This window comes from Anguilla anguilla, chromosome 18 (assembly GCF_013347855.1).
Source record: "Anguilla anguilla isolate fAngAng1 chromosome 18, fAngAng1.pri, whole genome shotgun sequence".
Classification (NCBI taxonomy): Eukaryota; Metazoa; Chordata; class Actinopteri; order Anguilliformes; family Anguillidae; genus Anguilla; species Anguilla anguilla.
The window spans coordinates 15665257-15688149 of NC_049218.1; the positions used below are offsets into that span (position 1 = coordinate 15665257).

At 39.2% G+C, this 22893-nt stretch overlaps 1 protein-coding gene across 1 annotated transcript in view; it reads right to left on the reverse strand.

Moving 5' to 3' along the window:
• Positions 1-464: 464 nt before the first annotated feature.
• tspan15 (tetraspanin 15) overlaps positions 465-22893 on the reverse strand; it is a 31420-nt gene continuing 8991 nt past the window's right edge. Inside the window, exons 2-8 of the mRNA XM_035401014.1 lie at positions 19437-19622; positions 17744-17818; positions 9941-10036; positions 7100-7216; positions 3372-3422; positions 2769-2885; positions 465-2570 (exon numbers count right to left, since the gene is read on the reverse strand). Of these exons, the coding sequence (XP_035256905.1) occupies positions 2409-2570; positions 2769-2885; positions 3372-3422; positions 7100-7216; positions 9941-10036; positions 17744-17818; positions 19437-19622 (804 nt within the window). The 3' untranslated portion in view covers positions 465-2408. The remainder of the gene's footprint in view (positions 2571-2768; positions 2886-3371; positions 3423-7099; positions 7217-9940; positions 10037-17743; positions 17819-19436; positions 19623-22893) is intronic.

A 22893-nucleotide genomic window follows, 5' to 3' on the forward strand; every position in this document is an offset into this window, starting at 1 on the left:
GTGATTTACAGAGAGAGAGAGAGAGGCCCAGCACATAGTGCAAACAAATTTGTTAAAGAGATGGAGGCAGTCATGGTGGAGTGCATGTGCTATGTTACTTGTCTAGTGACTTAATACAGACATGGTCTGCATATTCTGAAATTACTGAGCTGAAAAGTTATGATTAAGTTATTAAAACAGTGAACATGTGTAATAATGTGGACAATACAAATTAAACGATCAAATGGTTGAGGTTATAATATAGCTACGATATAAGTCAATACAATACGTGCAATTATACCTAAGATGCACATGCAATTCTAAGTTTGTCGCATGGAATGTATAATATATGCAATTATGACTCAATATATAGGCTATGATTTGATAAATTATGCTTACAGTGGAATTAAACATTGTTATGGAAAAAAGCTCCCAACACAGAGGAAACCGTAATAGAGAAAAAAAAAAACCCAAAAAAGGAAAACTAAACATTCAATGAAACAGTTTATTCATAGCTCTCACACAGTTCAATGCCTTACATATAATAGCTTTGTCATATTTAAAAACACACACGCACACCAAAAATACACCTCAAAATGAGTGGCACAGCAAAAGAATGTACATAGTTTCTGCCACACATTGAACACGTTACTCTTCAGCATGCTACGCACATCACCTAGTCGTACTGCAATTGCATAGAGTCCAATTTCAACTTCTCTTTCAATTAAATTTTTACATTTAAAGTTGAAACTATTTGGAATGGGGTGCTGAGAGAGCTCAGTGAAATGCAAATGATATAAAAGCGAGACAGAGTGCTACTCAGTGTCCCTCCGCTGCGGCAGCCCGGGCCATTGCTATGGAAACAGAGTGATGCTGGCCGAAACACATTTAAACATTAGCAAAACGGAGACGCACGACTCTTTATTCGCCAATTCGTCAATTCGCCAAAATCTGGACAACCATTAAAAAAAAGCAGTGTTAAAAATATGTGCAGAGCACGTCTGCCACAGTTAAAGAGCGAACTAAACCACCACACACAATTTCAGTTTGAGGTTTTTTGTAAAAGTATACATGCATACGTGAGCTTGAGGAGTATTCATAAATGTGACCTGATGACTGACATGAGGGTCTGGAATCATAAAAAAGGCAGGGAGGAGCACCCGGCCTGCCACTTCTAAGCAAGGTACAGCAGGTAATCAGCTGAGATGGTGGTACACCACCAGAGGGAAGACTACGAGGACCTCACTCACTGATATTAAACAAAATATAGCACGAAATCCAAGAAATAAGTTTCACCCAGCGTAAAATAACCATACACACCCAAAATACACAACTCAGGCCGTTAAAATATTTGTTAAAAACTGAAAAATAAAGAAAATGTACAGCAAATTAAAACCCTGTATTCCTTTGGATTAAAAAGCTATGCTTAACGGGTCAGATCGATCTCTGCGAAGTTTCACTGACAACATCTTCTGCAACTCTGCTTACTGAACACAACCAAGTTTCACAACACAGAGCTAGTTTTTAAAAAGTTTTCCTGCACTTTAAAGTTTTGCATTCCTTTTCAAAATATCCCTCACTGCCAAGAGATGCTAGAACCTGAGGTAGGTCAGGGCATTATGCAGCATCAGTGTACTGAGAAGAACTCATTACACTGTACAGACACAGACCTGAACATCAGTGCATAGCAATTTAAATAAAATTCAATTCAGTTTATTTATTGGCGGAAATCACGACAAATATTTTCAAAACAATACATACTAATTTCAAGTAAACCAATAAAAACATTTCAAAAATGTCTTTTATGTATGCCGTGCATGACTCATTCTGGTAGAATAAATCGAAGTATATTTAAAAGGAAATGTGTTTTCTTTCGCTTAGGCAGGGTCATTTATGATTTATAAGTTTGGAAATTTACTGACATTATGAATGGTCTTTTGGAAAGGTCTTTTGAACCACTGCATAGAATGCTGGTTATTTTCATTCAGGGCAGATCAGTGTTAAAAAAAAGCATAATGTTAAAAAAGCCATTAACTTCATAGCCGGGAGCACGTGCTGATTAGCTTATGAAAAAGGTATACAAGTCTGTAAGACATGATCTGACTATGAAAAAACAGCCAATTTAAAGCAGAAATAAACTGACTCACAAAAGGCACTGAAGCAAATATGAACCAGAAATATGCAGCAAAATTAGATTTTTTAAACTAACCGTATTTCAATGATGAAATTAAAAGAAAACACATATACTGCATTAAACCCAGTCATCCTTCTTGGCCAGATATGGTACATAAAATCATCCAGGGTGAAGGATTTAGAAGGACCTCAGTGGAGTGAGAGACAGGGGCAGTGCATTTTCTCTTCTATGGAGCTCAGAGGAGTGTTTTTTGTGGGGGACAAAGTGTGTGGGGGGGGCTGTGGCTGGACGGGGGTCAGTCGAACTCTGGCAGGCATTGGCACAAGGCCCCCAGCCTGCTCGGCTCTTTCGGCTGGGGGCCTTCGCCTTCGAGAAGGCCATCCTGGTAGTGCCCGAACTCGCTGATGGCATCCTCAACACGTGTGATGTACAGCCAGCTGATGATCACCCCAAAGAACTGCAGGCATAAGTGACACCGGTTTTGAACAATGCATATTTTCTTTTATACCCTTACAAACCTGTCCTTCAGCCCTCTGCATCCTAGTTGTATACAGAAGAGCCTCATTAATTCTAATGATATAAAAGAGTCATGAAGACTCTCTTCAGTGCGTATTCAGAACCCACTTTGCGTGAGGTGGAACTAACGAGCCCTTACCTGCGGCAGTAAAATTCCGAGCAGCAGCCCGGCCATGATTTTATAATTATCCATGAACCAGATGAAGATGGCATCCGTGCATCCTCTCACATGGATAACCTTTTGCAAGTCAAGGCGCTGTAGATGACAAGGAGCCATAGATATAACTATATCAGCCACATGCACATTATTTACTTTATTTATTCATTCATTTGTTTCTGCTAATGTCCTGAGATGTCCCACAGCACCATACATGGCCACATATTTCACAAACAGCTACCCTGTCTTATTTTACGATACTATTATATTTCTGTCATATTTGTATATACAACCCCTATTATACTTTACAAGCAATATATTTGCAGTTCACTACAGTGAAATACCAAAAAACTCATTCTCAATTCTCCAGTTTTCATTCTCCATAGTCCGAGATTGTATGTTCCATACTACATTTACAACACTTGGTAACAACATTTCGTTGCAAAAAGAAGCAGTTTTTTTTGTAGACACCCTTGGTTTTCCAGAACACCATCATCTTGAGAGACAGTCCCAAGAAGTCATATAATTAACTCCCATTCAGGAAAACCATGTAAAAGCAGAAATGGATTTGAGATTCAGTTTTACCTGTTTCTCCAGGACCTGGTGTCCACAGAGGGTGTTGGCCACTACCTGTGGCTACAGGACATACAAGAAATAAAAAAAAACTTTCAAATGTGAGCAGAAATCAAGCATCAGAATGAAATGAACGCATTACAGATGCAAGCACATATGATTTTGAGAGTATTTCTAGAGGGATTAATTTTTCCCCCAATTCATTCAAGAGAAAATGAGAAAAAGCAAAATAAATAATAATAAAAAAATTGGCAACTCCAATCCCACCAGAATTTGGAATGTCTATTTTACAAACTATGCACAAGCATGCTCAGCCCCTGCTGTCAGCTTACAGTAGGTGAGCGAAGACAAACCTGCGGTTCTCCTCCAAAACATGCAGTGCCAGCCAGCTGCTTATTTTTACATCGAAACCACAAGCTGTACACACACAAAGCGGCAGCAGGGGAGACCCAATCATACGCGTTCACAGAGAGCAAGCCACTGGCCACAGATGGCCAACAGGGGTTGCTTGAGCAACAAATACTGCCATTCCTGCTGACTGAATTCCGCCCGGTAACAGTCGGCACTGGCATGGGCTGGATTTGATCCGAGGCCATGCTACTCACTCGTGCCGTCAATGTCACTTTTTACTGAGTGAGCCACCTGTCAGTGTGTAACATTCGGTCTGCCAGAGTAGTGGAGCGGTATGCGCTGGTTAAGGAGGGGTGTGAGTTTCGGCTTAAAAGGGTGGTGGGCAGGGTTACAGATAAGAGCTGCAAGACCTGCATGACAGAAGCGTTCCCCAGACACGCACACTTTTCCGGGACAGCCACCCCTAGAAATCTGCTTCCCTTGAGAGTAAACCAGGGGAAGACCAAAGTCGTCATGGGATATAAAAAAACAAAAATAAATAAATAAATAAATAAATAAAATATTGAATGAGGACAAACCGAGCTGGAACAGGTACAGTCCTACGGCTGAACAACCCACTGGTGTAGGCCTACCAGTCCCCTGGCCTATCAGGTATTTCTCCCGTTCCACCCATTGCACAGTTAACCAACACAGCCACAGCTATTCCATTTTCTTGTGTAAAAGGTTCGCTGGGATGTAACCCCAGCTATTCATGTCAAGTGCAGAGGAATTATTTAACCCTATAGTAATGAGCTGAATTGTCAGTGAACTGTGGCAGGCTTTCATTTAAAACGATAACATCATTTTCTCTGTGATGCGATAGCACGTCGTTACACTTGCACCTTCGTCGACAAACGTCTCACAGGAGGTTGACATGAAACAGGTCCTTACCTTTGTTATCCGTATTAAACAGGTCTGAAGACAAAACTAGAATTATTTTCCTTCATGTTCCAGCTTTTTCATTAATCTGTCACATATTCCATTACATGGTAATAAATGGCTGACACTTCATGTACTATGATTAATTATTTAGTTGTTCCTCAGTGATACAGAAATAAGGCCACCGGCTCCTCAGTGTAACGGGCTCTACGTCTTGAACGAATCATATTTTAGCAGCGAAGAGGCGGAGGAAAAAGCAACATTCCAGAGAAAGCCCCATGCTTGAGAGAGCTTTCAATTAATTAAACACATTTAATTTACTTTTATAGAACTCCATTAGCCTCGGGTCAAACTCCACATTAAAGCAGTACTGACAAGCCAACTAAATCGTACACTGCAATATGTATGAAGATGGAACAAAGAGGCACCCTTTCAGGTCTCTGTACATAACCTGCCCAGTGCATTTGCTCAAACATCCACCTGATTGGGCTTTTTTGTAGTCAAATAAAATTAATAAGACTAGACTGAAGACCACAGCTACAGCTGGTTCTTTTTAAGCTCCACAAAAGACAACTATTGCTTCCAGGTGAGGTAATTAAACAGTTAAACAGTAACCTCAGAAATGAGGTCATGAACTCAAGCAAAGCAAATGGAGGTCTTATTATTATAGTTGTGAAATATCGAGTTTAAAGCAAAATGCACAAAACTTTAAACCGCTATCATGCACTGTCAGCAATGCAATCAGAAATTATTAGGGAAGTATGTATGGAAGGTACTGAAACTGAGAGCACAGCTTCACATTTTTTTATGTTTTTTTTTCCCCCAGTAGATGCAGTAAAAATATAATGAGAGTACTTGTGAGAAATACCTTATGTTAAATCCAGAGACCTCTGCTGCAGGCTAATATGTTTTCTTTGCCACAGGTTTACTTGCTCATTTTTTACATGAAGCACCATCTGGACTGCTGCAGTGAAAGCAGTCTGTTCGGGCACTCATTTCATTTGCTAACACAGTTGGGAAATCTGAGGCAGGTTTAGGGATTTCTTGCTTTGCACTAGTTTCCATGTTGCTCAATGTCCGAGAAGTCTCAGAATACAACAGTGTACAGACTATGGCCACATTTAAATGGCTTTGTTTGCGGCTGATGTAATCATTTTTGAATGGCGATACATTTGTGAGAGATTCTTCCTTTTAAACATCCATTCTGACTTGGTTGCAGTATAAGCCTTAAAACTAATTTTAAAATGAAGGACCTAAAATGGTGAATTGGTAATGGGGAAGCAGAGACCATCTGTACTTTGCACTGCTTTGTATGCATGAAATATTTTGGGGAGCACTGGGTGGCTGGGTTTTAGAAAATTGTGGTCAGATTAGAGCCAGAACATTCCAGTCAGAGATGAGCAGTTTTGCAGAAAATCATTTCAGTCTGCCACTATGCTGCATATAGATCACAGGTATCCACACAGGATTATGACTAAATTTAATCAACTAAGTCAATTAATGTGTCTTTGCAATTTGCCACTGTACTCGAAGATGTGGCCAGTCAGTGACTGACGGTGGCAGTAACACTAGTGACTATGTGCATCTTCAAGGGAGATTCCTCCCCTTTGCCTAAAGTCTGACAGACACCAAGGAGACACAACCAAGAAAAGCATTTTTATACCCCATTTTCCATTGACGAAGACCCCACAGAGCGCCTGTATTTCAGACAAAGAACTTCCATTGAAACAAAGCTACTGTTATTTTATTGATGAGACATTTTACCCTGCCTGTTATTCTGTGGCTCCAGATGCTGTAAATGCTTACACAGGATAGCACACACTCTGTCATAGTTTTCATAACCATAAACTACAAACTGAAGAATAACAGTAATAATAATGAAGCAAATGATGTGTGATTAAAAGAACAGATAAGAAAATACAAGTATAAATGCTATTATTGCTATTACAGCTGAGGAAAACCTGTTGCAATCACTTTTTCTTTTTAAAGTTTAATTTAAAGAGCCACAAGATAAATATAAATTCTTATCTTTTCAGATTTATAATGAAATATTATCAAAGTTGCTCTTAAACAGTATCAGACACACATTACAATATTAACAGAGCGGGGCCATCCAGGTTTGTTCAACACAATTTTGTAGTGATGCTTCAGAGGAAAACAGTCTTTCCCGAAAACAGTGAGAACAGATTGGAAGGTGTGACAAAACGCTTAGCATAGGCGGTTCTGTAAGAGAAATGTGCAGTCTGGGATCAAAACATCTGACTCATTCGAAACCTGCACTTCTGACGCAGGGACACCTGTTCAGCTTTCCTAAAAATGGACAACAAGTCCTTTCATGGGACTATACAATATACTGGCAATATATTTCAGGGTGGACGACAGAGCGCTGACTTACAGAGAACAACTTTGCTGCCGTGTAAACCGAAAGTTAACCGGTGCGTAGGATAAAAACCAAGAAAGCTGTAGCCTACCTGTAGGCCCACACAGCAGGTGTAGGGTACACCACAGGCCAGTGGCCCCGGAGCTGAGCAGTTGTGATACATGTTCACTTGCCAGTCCAGATACTCCGTCCCACCACAACACTTGAACTGTAAAGACATACAAACACGCAGCTGTGATGCTAAGCTTGTCAACATTATTTTTAAGAGACACTTTAAAAATAGGAAAACTACTTCTGAATCATCTGCACCAGGGCTAGCTATCCCTGGCCTTGGAGTGCCAGTGATACATTTGATAAATATACATCTATGAAAACCAAAAAACCATCATAGATTGAAAGACATTTGTCTTGCTTTGGTTGTTTGATGTTAGAGAGCAGGGAACTTTCTGCATAATATTTCACACACTCAAGATCCAAAGCTTTCATTATGTGACTTTTACAATAATAAACCATTCAGGGGTCTGCCAATTTATTTTTCAATACGGGGAATGAAGCAAGTAAAGAGCAATTTCTAAGTAGACTGAAAATTTGTAAAGCACAAATGTGCAGTGAAATGTGAAAATCAGGCTGCTTGTAAACAGATTCCCACTGGGGTTGAAAGGATATATATATATATATATATATTTGTGGACAAACATGACTACTTTGTGGTAGGTTAATGAAATACAATGTTTTCGAGGACATTTATTGATTTATTAGTTTGTTTGCCAATTTCCCACCTTGTTTCAGTGAACAGGAATGCAAATGTGGCCCTGCCATTTCATCAGCCAATTAGGTGGCTTAGCTGTCTGAAGCACACGCTGAGGGCTGTTTCTAGACTGATTGTGTCATGCATCAGTTTGACCTCTAGCCCAAGTACTCTGCTCTCACAAATAAAACCAAATACATGTTATGTAGCTATGTAGCAAACAATCATTTCAACAATTAGCATTATGCATGTAAACAAAAGAACATCTTTGAATGACAATAATAACGAATGAGCATTAATACACAAAAAATTTGATGTGTAACTGCACCAATACAAAAGGCCTACTGTACTACATACTAAAAGCAAAAATCTGATGTACAGCACTGTGCTTGTGTTTCTCAAATAAACTTTTAGCCTTTTTCATGGAGGAGAACATGCCTGAGTTTGGGCTATTTCTGGAGGCTCATTCCACTTGAAATTAAAAGTGTCATAAGAAGAGAGGTATGCTGAATCTTACAGGCAGATGTCTTCCAACATTAACACGTTTTCCTCATAACTGTACAACATACATTTTAAATGAGCAGCTTGTTTTGTTTTAAAAATTTCTATCCAACATATGAAATTCTGTAACAGAAATGAGGTTAACGGTACATTTTGATGGTTACATCATTTAAAACACTGTTTCAGAAATCCAGGTTTCCAAGGCCTGTCTGCATTGCTGTGCTATAAAAAGACATAATAGCCATCATTACCTACGCTTGCAGTGGCAGGGAAGAGAGATTCTTCAGTTTAATGAAGGCTGAAGAAACTGTAAAGGATGAATCCTGTGCTAGCCGTTACAAAATAATTAAGCAACTAATGTTGTACTGTACTATAGCTTTTGAATATGATCCCAGTCTAATAATGCTCCCAGTGACACAACTGAGTCTGCAAGCCAGTGCTTTTGCAAATATCTTTGCAAAGAATATCAGAAAGGGAGACTCGACAATACCTTCTGGGATGCTGAAAACATCTTTTTGTGAACAGGGAAATGACAGCAAAGATAAATAAATGAACAGTAGGACATAATAAAGAAAATTCAAGTGAGTTATTAAGGACATGTATTAAAATGAACTTAGTTTAATTCTTTAAATATTTAATAAAATCTAAGGCTCTTTTCATGTAGGTTTTGCAGACACAAAAGAGCAAGGAAGATTATCCAGTCTTATAAAAGATTTTATTCATCACATGTCTGTTATCCAATAAAAGTTGGAAAATGTGGATTTTGAAAATTGTTAAATAATTGTGCTACAATATTAAGTAGCAAGCTAAAAAGTGATTGAAGGAATAAATTAGAAAATCAAGCTTTCCTGGGTTTCAGTTTCAGTCTCAGTTTAAAGACATGGACATGTCTTTCTTTTCACAGAAATGTCAATGCTTGGTGAATACTGGTTTTTGCCTGGTAATAAGCACCATAAGGGTCACATATCTAATTCCAGCCTGCATTAAACCTAAGCTGGTCAAGCTGGTTTAAGTTGTGCTTTCGGGACTTTTAGCTGGTCAACCAGTTGTTCACCAGCTGACCAGCCTACATACCTGTAGTCAGCTAGTCCACCAGGTTACTCTTACCAGCTTAACCAACTTTGACCAACTACGTCCAACTAGAGACCAGCTTTGACCAGTGATAGGCCAGTTTTGACCACTTAGAACTGTTAAAAGCACAGCTTAAATCATCTTAACCAGCTGGAATTTTCAGCAGGGGATTAAGAGCAAATGAAAAGTAAATGTGCTGAATTCACTAATCTAGTTTTGAACATAATAAGCTGCGTATTTGGTAAGATATTCTTTTAAGTACCAGCCAGGCTAATCTACTAATGTACACAGTCTCATTTAGCATTCTAAATACTTAGCTAAATACGTCAAAAGTGGGGCAGCAGTCCAACAGGAGGTTTTCTCAAGGCAAATTATTTTGTAATGGTATTCAATCCAGTTAATGTGCAGCGCTTTATTTTTATTTCCAGCCATGTGTCCTATCATGCTGCATGTTCTTTCCTTTAACTGATAAAAAAATCACATGATTCAGAATTCTCAGGTTATCCCTGATTATATAATAAATAAATACCGATGCCAGCATTGGAATTATGCCTGCCTTCCAAATTTTTTTGGAGACTGATTCTATATTTCAGATTGTGAAAATGGCCTTACCTTTCTCTGAACAAAGTCCATAATGTTCTTAAAATCCAGGTCATCATAGTAATTCACCATCCCCTTCCGAATATTTTTATTCAGGAGGTGAACTGTCTACAGGGAAAAGAAAGGTATTCTGTCAAACTTGCAATCAAAAATATATGCCTTTTGAATCAAAGGAGGAAACAGAATGTACAGGATATACATAATTAATCAATACAGAACACTCATCAGTACACTGTCCACACATATCTTACACATGTTTATCACACCTCGTAAGATGTGGACACTATGTACTGTGCAGTGGGAATAATGTGAAAAGACTAGCTATCTCTTTCGGGATGACTGATTTACTGGAACACAAGTCTAATAAAAATATTTAGAGTGACCATGTCACTAAGGAATTGGCATTAAATATACATAATTTACAATAGGAAATGTTTAATATGGCCTTCAAGAATACCATTACATTACATTACATTACATTACAGACATTTGGCAGACGCTCTTATCCAGAGCGACGTACAACAAAGTGTATAACCATAACCAGGAACAAGTATGACGAAACCCCTAGAGAGAAGTACCGGTCCAAGTACAGGGAACAACCGCATAGTTCAACTTGGACCCTGATGGTTAAACTGATTAACACTAACAACGAGAACGGCAACAACGCAATCTATGGAAAAATAAAAATAAAAATAAATAAAAATACAAGTAGTCGTTAAGACAGTTGATGCGCCTAAGTCACCTATGAAACAGCTGCCTAGTTACAACCCTAAGTTTAGTCATTTACAGGGGGGAAGGGAGGGATGGGGAGAGGTGCAGCCTGAAGAGGTGGGTCTTCAGTCGTCGTTTGAAATGGGTCACAGTCTCAGCTGTTCTGACCTCCACAGGAAGGTCATTCCACCATCGTGGGGCCAGAACAGACAGGAGACGTGTTCTGGAAGTGCAGGTGCGAAGAGGGGGAGGTGCTAGGCGTCCTGAGGTAGCAGAACGGAGGGATCTGGCTGGCATGTAGGGTTTGAATATCTACCACTTTCAGAATGTCTGATTACATGTGTAAGAATCCCCCTCAGATAGAACAAACAGCAGAAGTATCTGAGCAGTGAAGGAATGCATGTAGTCTTAGCCAGTGGTACTGGAACAGGATTCATTTAATGATATCTCAGTTATCTGACTCCAAAATAATGTTTTAACCTTTCCTCTGAGCTAACACTTATACATAGAAGGAGACTGCAAATGATCTGCTAGTAACGTGACTAGGGGATGCAGATATCCTGACTTCTTTGTGCATGTTAGGACCTTAAAACTGCTAGGTGTGTAGTGGTAAGAATCAAAGAGGAATGTCAATTTATTGTACAGTATGTTCAATAATGGCAATATACAATGGTGCAAAATGTGTGAGTAGTGGAATGGCTATACACGAATGGTGCGCAGGAGACCATGTTGACGAGTCTCCTCATACCATTCCGTTTTTTCCCTTGTATACCCAAGGATCAAAGAAAAACCCCAAGACATCAAAGAAAGACACAATCACAGAAAAACAGTAACATTATTGATTGTGCTCGTCTAATCTCTGTAAGCCTATCGAACCGGGTTGTAGTACAGCTGGGTGCTAACTCAGGTAATATGCATTACCCATTGTTCATCTTTACTCAGTACCCACTGCACCACAACCACCAAAGACCCCAACGTAAGTTTACATAATGCTGATCCAGTAGAATGTTTAGCAACTGCCATTGCACATTGCAAACTCTTTATCAAACCCTTCTGACTCCCTGTCAGCACAGTAAATACAGTCAGGTCCATAAATATTTGGACATTGACAAAGTTATTGTTATTTTAGCTGTCTACCACAGCATATTGGAGTTGAAATTAATTGAATTTGATTTAATTTGAAGGTATTTACATCCAAATCGGGTGAACGGTGTAGGAATTACAGCTCTTTTTATATGTGGTCCCCCCGTTTTCAAGGGACCAAAGGTAATTGGACAATTGGCTGCTCAGCTGTTCCATGGCCAGGTGTGTGTTATTCCCTCATTATTTTATTTACAAGTAAGCAGATCTAGAGGTCTAGAATTGATTTCAAGTGTGGCATTTGCATTTGAAATCTGTTGCTGTTAACTCTCAATATGAAGTCCAAAGAGCTGTCACTGTCGGTGAAGCAAGCCATCATTAGGCTGAAAAAAAAAAACAAAAAACCCATCAGAGAGATAGCAAAAACATTAGATGTGGCCAAATCAACCATTTGGTACATTCTTAAAAAGAAAGAATGCACTGGTGAGCTCAGGAACACTAAAAGGCCTGGAAGACCATGGAAAACAACTGTGGTGGATGACAGAAGAATACCTTCCCTTGTGAAGAAAAACCCCTTCACAACAGTTAGCCAGATCAAGAACACCCTCCAGGAGGTAGGCGTATCTGTGCCAAAGTCAACAATCAAGAGAAGACTTCACCAGAGTAAATACAGAGGGTTTACCACAAGATGTAAACCATTGGTAAGCCTCAAAAACAGGAAGACCAGATTAAATTTTGCAAAAAAAATCTTAAAAAGCCTGTACAGTTCTGGAACAACATCCTACGGACAGACGTCAACTTGTACCAGAATGATGGGAAGAGAAGAGTATGGAGAAGAAAAGGAACTGCTCACTATCCAAAACATACCACCTCATCTGTGAAGCATGGTGGAGGTAGTGTTATGGCATGGGCATGTATGGCTACCACTGTAACTGGTTCCCTTGTATTTATTGATGATATGACTAATGTGTATAGGGCTACATTATCTGCTCAGATTCAGCCAAATGCTTCAAAACTCATTAGACGGCGCTTCACAGTGCAGATCGACAATGACCAGAAGTATAATGCGAAAGCAACCCAAGACTTTTTTAAGGCAAAGAAATGGAATGTTCTGCAATGGCCAAGTCAATCACCTGACAAGAAATCCAATGGAGAATGCATTTCACATGCTGAAGGCAAAACTGAAGGCAAAACGCCCCAAGAACAAGCAGGAACCGAAGACAGCTGCAGTAGAGGCCTGGCAGAGCATCACCAGGGAGGAAACCCAGTGCCTGGTGATATCTATGGGTTCAAGACTTCAGGCAGTCATTGACTGCAAAGGATTTGCAACCAAGTATTAAAAAATGACAATTTAATTTACGATTATGTTAGTTTGTCCAATTACTTTTGAGCCACTAAAATTAGGGGGTGGGGGGGGGGGGGCTATATATAAAAATGGTTGTAATTCCTACATTGTTCATACAGTATTTTTGACAAAACCCTTAAATTAAATCTTAAAGTCTACACTTAAATCACATCTTGATTGTTGCATTTCAAATCCATTGGGTTGGCGTACAGAGCCAAAAAGATGAAAATTGTGTCGCTGTCCAAATACTTATGGACCTGACTATACTGTTTTCCTTTGGGGGTTTGATAAGGGGGACACGTTTGTAAACCACCTTACAATGAACCACTGCAAACATCAGTATTATCAGGTTATACCTTAGTAAGAGGCTGAGAGAGAGAGAGCAGAATCACACTGTAACAGACAAGTGCTTTTATGCTGAGGATTACAGTGGCCTTTGCATGTACACGTACGGCCTTTCAGAAATATCGATAAATATGTAGCACAAATACTGCTGTGTTTGACGCCTACTGCACCGCTCCTCGCCCAGTTTGAAGCAAAGTAGGACCAAACATCTCTTTGTATTTCAACCACAATAAGGAGGCCAAAAACACAAATATCAGACTGCATTACAATGCCACAGCATGAAGCCGAAAGGAGCCAATTCAGCCAGGCTCAATAGCAGCAAGATACCCTCATACCCAATATATCTTCAGAGTCAGAGAGGGATAAAAGATTAAGCAATGGAAATATGAAACATTGGCCTTTACCGCCTTATCACCAGCTGAACTGACTAATCCTATCAGTTAATTATCTGCCCCAATCAAAGGCATAATTAACACCAGAACCGCTGCTAGACTGAAGAGATTGATCTTTGTGGATGGCAGGATGGGGCTAATTAAAACCAGTTTCCTCCATGAAGGAAAAACAAGTCTGAATATGTCACATTATATCAGCCTACCAAGGCATTTCTCTCTCACTATAGTGGATAAATGTGCTCATAGCCATCACCACAAAGAGAACAGAACTGTCCCATAGATCTATCACTATGTAGAGGAGAGAAATAATGTATGCTGCTTGCCAATTAACAGGTCCAAATAAATGCGCCCACTTCACTTCCTGTTCTAGCTTTGCTGTACTGGCAAGCTTTTTAGGAGCATGTCTTTTGATTTCACATTTTTTTTTGTCTTAGGTTTTAGTAATGTGATGCTTTAGCTCCTAATTATGTTTAGGCTATAATATTTACAGTAAAAGGCCAAAGTTTTGGCCACCTATGGTTTTTTATTTAAAAACTTTAGGTAGAGAAGAATTCATTTAATATATGCATATTTATTGAATAAGAAACCATAAGAAAAGTATAAACATTTTTTAACCTATTTCTACCTACATTAAAACAAAAAGATGAGTTTTGCCTAAAAATAATCTTAGGCATGTCCTCAAAATATCCTCCTTTGGCTTTAATTACAATTAAACTAAATTTTGGAAGTTCATCCGATCATTTTGCATAGTGGAGGGATAATTAAATTGAGTGAAATCTTATCTGCCTCAAGTTTTTATTAAACCACAGGTAGCCTAATACCTTTAGCCTGTAGTGCAAATAAAATAGGCACTAAAGTTGCATGAAATATGGAAAAGAAGGAGGAGTTGGACATAAAATTGTGGGGACAAGTAAACATATTGTGGCAAGAAGGTTATTCCCAGAGAAATTGAAAGAAATTGCAAAGTAGCTGAAGATTTAAAGGTGCACTGTTCAGTACACACTCAGAAGGGTCCAGCTGATAGGCAGAAATGTTAGTAAACACGATGTCCAGGAAACTAACAACCATTCACACCCTTTCACAAAAAGTAAACCATGAATCAATCATTTAAATAAATGTTACATCTGACGTTAAATCTTTAAAAAAATGCCAACAGCAAAGAGTTAAAATTTTTCCAGAATAATAAAGCTGTGGCCTGTGCATGTAAGGCTTGATTGATGACTTTTCAGTATTAAAGAGATCTTTCTATGAGTGAGCTGACCTCTAAATATTCCTGTATATTTGCACATTAAAATAAAACCCTGCAAAACAAGAGTTCAGGGTCTTTAGTGCCATGCAAAGAAAATGGTTTGTCCTTTTCTCACTTTAACATTGAAAATTCCTCCATGTTCCCATCTCCCTCTATGCCTCCCTCTGCCCTCTTCCACTGTACCTCTTACCCCATGCTCATGTATCTCTTCAATGAAATGAATCCTGTTCAAGAGGCATTTAATGTAATTCCCTTTCACACACTGCCTCCACATTTTTCATCTGATGCCTTCATAAACCATTTCCCCCAGAGCTCAAGCCTGGCAGATTCATGTCTCCCATCTTCCTTTATGTTTAAAAACAGCCTGCAATGTGTCATCTCAGAAACGTGCCTTCATACTGCTCTGGATAATGATGCACCACCAGGCTCTCTGGTCGCTGATATGACTGGTATTTTAGTCCTATGGCTGGAGAGGAAGCTAGTCTTATGGTTCATCTGTCCTACTGGTCTGAAACAGGTGCCATTGTCTTTTGCTTGTTATACTGCAACATTCTGTGCATAACTTTGTATTATTCATTTATTTATTTACCTACCTACATGCCTACTCTACATGGAAGAAAGAATGTGGACACCCAAACAGCACACCCATATGTGCTTGGTTTGGAGATTTGGAATGAACATCATTACCAAAACATGGGCATTAATATGGAGTTGGTTCCCCCATTGCTGCTACAACAGCCTCCACTCTTCTGGGGAGGCTTTCCACTAGATTTTGTTGCAGGGATTCGTTTCCATTCAGCCACATGAGCATTAGTGAGGTAGGGCACTGATACTGGGTGATAAGGCCTGGCTTTCAGTCGGCATTTCAACTCATCCCAAAGGTGACTGATGTGCAGGTCAGTCAAGGTCTTCCACACTAAACTCATCAAACCATTTCTTCATGAACCTTGCTTTGCACACGGGGGAATTGTCATGCTGAAACAAGACAGGGTCTTCTCCAAACTGTTGCCACAAAGTTGGAAGCACACAATTCTCTAGAATGTCATTATTTGCTGTAACATTAATATTTCCCTTCGCTGGAACTGAGGGGCCTAGACTAAACCATGAAAAACAGCCCTAGGCCATTATTCCTCCTCCACCAAACTTTGCAGTTGGCACTATGCATTTGGGGAGGCAGCATTCTCCTGGCATTCACAGAACCCAGATTCGTCACTCACTCCAGAGAATGCATTTCCACCGTGTCCAATGGCGGTGTGTTTTACACCACTCAAGCCATTGCTTGGCATTGTGCATGGAGATCTTAGGCTTGTGTGCGGCTGCTTGGCCATGGAAACTGATTTCATGAAGCTCTCGACAAACAGTTCTTGTGTTGACATTGCTTCCAGAGGCAGTCTTGAACTTGGTAGTGAGTGTTGCAACAGAGGACAGATGATTTTTACATGCTATGCCCTTCAGCGCTCAGTGGTCCCGTTCTGTGAGCTTGTGTGGCCTGCTGCCTCGTGGCTTCACTTCACAATAACAGCACTCACAGTTGACCGGGGCAGCTCCATCAGGGCATACTTTTTAAAAATTTGACAAACTGACTTGTTGGAATGGTGGCATCCTATGACAGTGCCACACTGAATCATCAAGCTCTTCAGTGTGACCCGTTCTCCTGCCAATGTTCATCAATGGACATTCATTGGCTGTATGCGTGATTTTATGCACCTGTTAGCAATGGATGTGGCTGGCTAATTCGAAGGGGTGTCCACATACTTTTGGCCATGTAGTGTACCTATCAGGAAGTCTCACTGAGATGAAAATCTCTTTTCAAGAGAGACTTGACCAAGATGGCAGCAGTACATAGCTAAGGTTTCAATTTAAAACACTGTAGCAACAGAAATACATAGCAGTACAAAATAGTAGTAGTAGTAGTAGTAATAGTAATAGTAGTAGTAGTAGTAGTAATAATAATAATAATAATTTGACACTCATAATAACTCTTAATAACATATCAATCAATCAGGTTATTAATATTTCAGTGTTATACCATGCAATTCACCACAGAGTATAGCTGTACACATACAGTACAACACATCTTTACTTTTTTTAGCACTTCCGTACAGAGAAGCAGCCATAAGAAATTTACATCAGACATAGATGAGAGCAATAAACAGAAAAGCTGCACTGAATAACCAGTATTGAGAGTAATATACAGGGGATCAAAAGAAAATCAGCACAATGGAAAGATTTTTATTGAACTGATTTACTGCATATAAATAACTACTCCCCGGCTTCCACATGATTTAATGCAATTCTTCATAATTCTCACATCACCATGTCAACCGAAACTGATGGAAATGTGATCAGGCCTTGACGTATCAACCTGTTAATATGTGCATCTTGGGAAGAATACAGGCGTATAAATATCTCAAATTTTTCCCAAGACATCATCTAAATATCTGAATATGATACGTAATTCATTCTGTCTACTAAAATTTTGATTGCTTTCAGCTGAAATTGCAGTTCTAGAATGGCCAGTGTAAATTATTTGTGAGATCCATTGTCCCTATTACAAATTTGTTTCATACAACGCCACCATTACATCTGTAGCCATATGCAGTACTATATATAGAGCCATACATAGGGCTGTATGTAATGTATAGAGACGTATATAAAACTGGGAAAACAAAACTGATTGGGTTTGATGGTACCTGGTTTCTGAACGCAAGTGCCAGAATCCCACCAAGCAGCTCCAGAATCAGACAGATTGTCAGGGTGTAGAGGAACTGTAGGGGAACAGCACAGTTCACAGTCATTATTATTCACAACCCTATTGGCAGCAGTAGAAAGGATCTGTTACTTAAGCAGTCTCTCTTAACTTTCATCCATCTTCTGTTATAAATATGTAATGAAAGAAAATGGCATAAGTAGTTTCACAGCAGTTACTCAAATATCCAAAATATTTTTGGAAAATTCGTATGTAGGCTACTGAACCTCTTACATGATATTCAACAATTTTAATGAGTGAGTAAATTTGCTTGATTGACATTAGCATAGAGAAAGGTGCCTTCATAAATTAAATGCTCCATACTTTATTGCAATGTACAGGTGCTGAGTATTTCTACCGAATAACTGGTACTGTTTGCACTACATTCTAAGATTTTACACCCGCTTAGATAAAGCAATTTAAAAAAAAAATTCTCCAATTTTACATTTAATAATTTAAGAATTATTTAAGAATTTCTCCCCCCCCCCCCCCATAAAGCCTGATATCAGATGAGATCTTTTCACTGTAAGCTACTACGTTTTATTTATATAATGCTTTTCAAAGTACTCAAAGATGCTTTACAACTAGTTTTATTTGAATAAAATCCAAAATCAAAACACAGAGGTCAAAAAAGGCACACAGCACTGCAAAGAAATCATAAGTGCATAGCATTAAAATCAAGCAAGTGTGAGAACGACAAATGAAGACAGCATATAACTGAGGGCAATAGAACAAAGTAACTAAAAACATGGATAATAAAAGTATAATGGCAAATTATATATTGAAAGCTGTTTTGAACAGGTGAGCTTTGAGAGCTTTATTGAAAGTGGGGAACAATGAAGAGTCTCTGATACGGTGGGGCAGAGAGTTTCAGAGGGATGGGGCTGCAATGGAGAATGCCCTATCCACCCCGAAGTCCAGAGCTTGATCCTTAGAGCTTGGATGAGGAGGTTACCGTTGATGATCTGAGCCTGCGGGAGGGCATATAGCAGTGGGGGAGGTTGACCAGGCTTGAAGGGGCCAGATTATTGAGGGCTTTATTGGTGACAGAGAGTAATTTGACCTGAAATCTTTGCTGAATGGGAAGTAGAGGTTTTGAAGAACTGGATTGATTTGGTCACTTGAGTGGGTCTGGGCAACCAAACAAACAGCAGAGCTCTGGACATACTGCAGTTTTATAGGTAATACCTGTGATCAGGGCATGTTGCCAAGGCCACAGATCAAATGATGTCATCAGAGGACATTCTTGTCAATCAATCAAACCACTTGTCAGTGTAGAAAAGTGACAAGTATATCATCCAACCCTTCTTTTACATGAACATTGCAGGCATTTAGCAGTGTCCATTTATATAGCTGAATGTATACTGAAGCAATTCAGGCTAAGTGCCTTGCTCAAGAGAACAAAATCAGTGTCCTACCTGGGAACTGAACTGGCAACCTTTAGGTTACAAACCCAGTTCCCTAACCATTACACTATACTACCACCCTTCAGCTCTCTGTCACTGGGGCTAACGCACATGGCATCCTCCATGGCATTTAACCCGGCTTGTAAGCTGGTGCATAATTAGTTGTGGTGTTGTCCAGGGAGAGAGGGTTCCACTGGGCTGTCCCCATATCACAATACAGAAGCAACTCACCACTTTCAGGAGGAGCAAGTTGTCTCTGAGGGAAGACAGCACGCCGATGAAGGACACAATGAACATGACAATGCCCAGAACAATGAGGATGATGGCCGGGGCGAGGAAGACCCCCTCCAAGGTCTTATACCGCTGTCGTTCCACCTCCGCATAGATGCCAATGGCTAGGATGAACCCTCCAATCAGCTGCAAGCACAGATACACACAACTCCATCAGTATAGCACAGTTAGGAAACAAGTACAGTATTTCTGTGGAATCTGTAGAACTGAAGCTACCTTTAAGAAAAACAAAAAATGTTTGTTTTAAATCGCATCCCGTCACAATTTGCTTCAGTAAGGATGGTTCAGCCTCACTTAACTCCATAAATTCCACTGTGTGGGAATGGAGAACATCAATTATGTTCATGAATGTACAGAATCAGAGCTAATTATATAAGCAGATTCCCTTGAGATGGGAAACAAATCCACTAGAACAGGATCACAAAGCCACTCTGTACTAAAAAAACAAAAAACCAACCATTTCAGCAAATGTATGCCAAGCTTAATGAGTGCTAATAGTGCCCAGGGTGAGGGGAAAGTGAATTAGCATGTTTAAATTCCTCTAATTACTGAACAGAGCTCACCTCACCACGGTTTACTTCTCAATGACAGAGCCTGGGTTTCAACTGCTAACATTAATAAACATTTTACTTTGATTGCAGAATCACTGTGAATACACCAACTCAACTACTGTGATGTATTTTCATTTTCAAAAACAATTTTTTTTTACCATTAACAGTGAAAACACTTAATCAGCTTCAAGCCCCATTTGTATTTAAGCACATGAGGTGACGACGTGCTTCATATTAAAAGCGTGTGTAGTGGAGACGGAGGGCACTGCTGAGAAAGTGAGAACCCACTACCCAAATTGGCCTCACCTGTGGTGCCAGGGCATGGGCACAGTTTCACCCTGGTGCTGGAGGTTCATGTTTTCAGTGTAGTGAGCTCATAGCACCATTTAACGTCCAATGTGGGCAACAAAGCAAGAGTTAGAAATGGACACCTTATGGTGGTGTCGAGGCACGGATGTTGATAGCTATCGGATGGCTGGGTTTTCTGCTTAGAGGACATTAGCCCTTGAGACTGCAACAGGAGATAACATCACCATCTATAGCCATCAATCAGGAACAACGGCTGGGGAATTTTAAACATTTTAACTGAAAAAAGTAAAATGACAGAATGAGCATCACTGGAGGATGGCATTTTTTTACACCATAGTGTTTGAGATATAACTAAACGACAGATTATCTTCAAAAGTCTTCAAAAGTGAGAAATAAACAAACAAACCCATCCAAAAGGTCTCCTTGCCATCTGCACAATTTCATTCATACATACTGATTGAAACCATTTAAGAGATTTTCTTCTGGATAAATTAACATTATCAACCACTAAAATCTTTCAGTTTAACCACAATCATTGCTTATTAATAATGGTTCCCTGTTTTCAAAACAGCACATACAGTATGCAGCAGAGCAGGGAGGCCATTCTGAGGTGCATTAAAACAGCACACATGCACTTTCCGAAAATGGAAAGCGAAAGTAACTCAGTATGCAGTAGAATCATACGAGACTTTAAGGTTACTGTAACACATACAGGGTTTCCCAGCAGGATCAAAAGTCACAATGGGTAGATCATAGAGCGGGTCAACTTCTCCAGGTAGTAGCTTGCTTTCAGGTAGCTTACTTGGCACTGGAATGTCTAACTGAAATAATTTTTTTCACTGTTTGTAAGGAAATAAGTTTTTTTGTTGAGAAATTGCATTTTCACATTTGAAATTCTATTTAGACTCGTTATCAAGTGCTCCTGAAAATGCTTTCAGCTCAATAGAAATAATGCACTGACTTTTCCTAGCCTAAGTATAAAGAGTGAATTGATTTCTTATAGCTCAAAGAGGATTTTGGTGATTTCAATACAATTGCTGTCATATTAGAAGTTGTTTGACTTGTTGCAGACAGTTATTGGATTATGAAATGGTGCTTTTACTGAACAACATGGGGTTTTTATGCATCAAAGTGTGAAGAGTCTAAGCTTTACAACAGTATGTGGACTATAGTGCAGCACCTTGAATCACTGACAGATAAAAGCAGTAATTTAAGACGTTATTGTTAGATTCTGGCGTCTAATTTCATAGCCAATGGGCTTTAAGGTTTTATTAACAAACTGTGGATATATATGAATCAGAACACGTGAAATTAGTCAAAGTCACACATACCAAATTCACAGCATGACTAAAAATATCGCAGTTTGAAATTAAATCATAGTGTGAGTCATTTTTGCATCTACACTACCATCTCAAGACTTAAAACATTAATTGTTTTTATTAATGAACTGATATTCTCATATATTCTTCACTCATCTTCCTGGACAATGAATGAAATATGTTTAGCAGCTTCCTTAGCAACAGCTACTCATGTTGCTAAGGAAGAAGCAGGACACAATTTACTAAATTTACACTTCTTATTTACACGATTGACTACAAGCTTATAAATATAGCTATAATTCCCTGTGATATCAACTCATATCTGGCTGATCACAATAACTCTTTAATGTTCCCTGGACATACATTACACCAAATCTTAGCAACAGCAACGGTTGCACTATTAATTATTTATAGTAAGTCTAGCCTTGATATTCTCTCTAAAGGGAACACTGGGATTTTAAATGAGATCTGAGTGGGGTGCTCATCCCAACACTGTACTTTGTGCAATCCTTCCTGGTGAAGGGAATGACAGCTGCAACAGCAACATCTGCGGTGAGATTTCCTCTAGAACATTACTAAAGAGTTTTGGAATGTTCTGTGGGCACACAGTGAGCTACTGTAAGAACATTCCTTGGAACTTGAGGAAAGTGTCCTAAATGATTATATATATAGTTGTAGTTATCCTCTATTCAGTCAGATTAGTAATAAAATTTTTCTTGAAAATATATATTTTTTTCATTTCTTGTAAGGAACATTTTAGGAAATATGTACAGTCTTGCACAACTGGAAAAAAGTAGAATGGTAAAACATAAACCATGCATTTAGATAATGGTTTTGGCATCTTACCACATTACTTTACTGCCATTGTTCGGTTAGTACGCAACTGTATCAGACACAGATGGGGACGACACACAAAGAGCCCTCATAGTCAAAGAGTCCCTAAGGATGAATACTTCCAGTCAAATCAAAACTGAAAATTCATACTGAATTGGTTTGTGGTTATGATACCTATGTTTAGGAACTTCTGATGAGTAGAGGAAAGCACATGTTCCACCTCACCTGCCAGGAAAGGTGTACATAATCAGCCTAAGACAAGAAAATCTTATTACTCACTTGACCAAATTACACATGCCAATTACATATGCATAGATTAATATCAATTAGTGCTCTTTTACAAATGTCAATTATTTTAATATGAATGCCTATAAAAATAGAAGC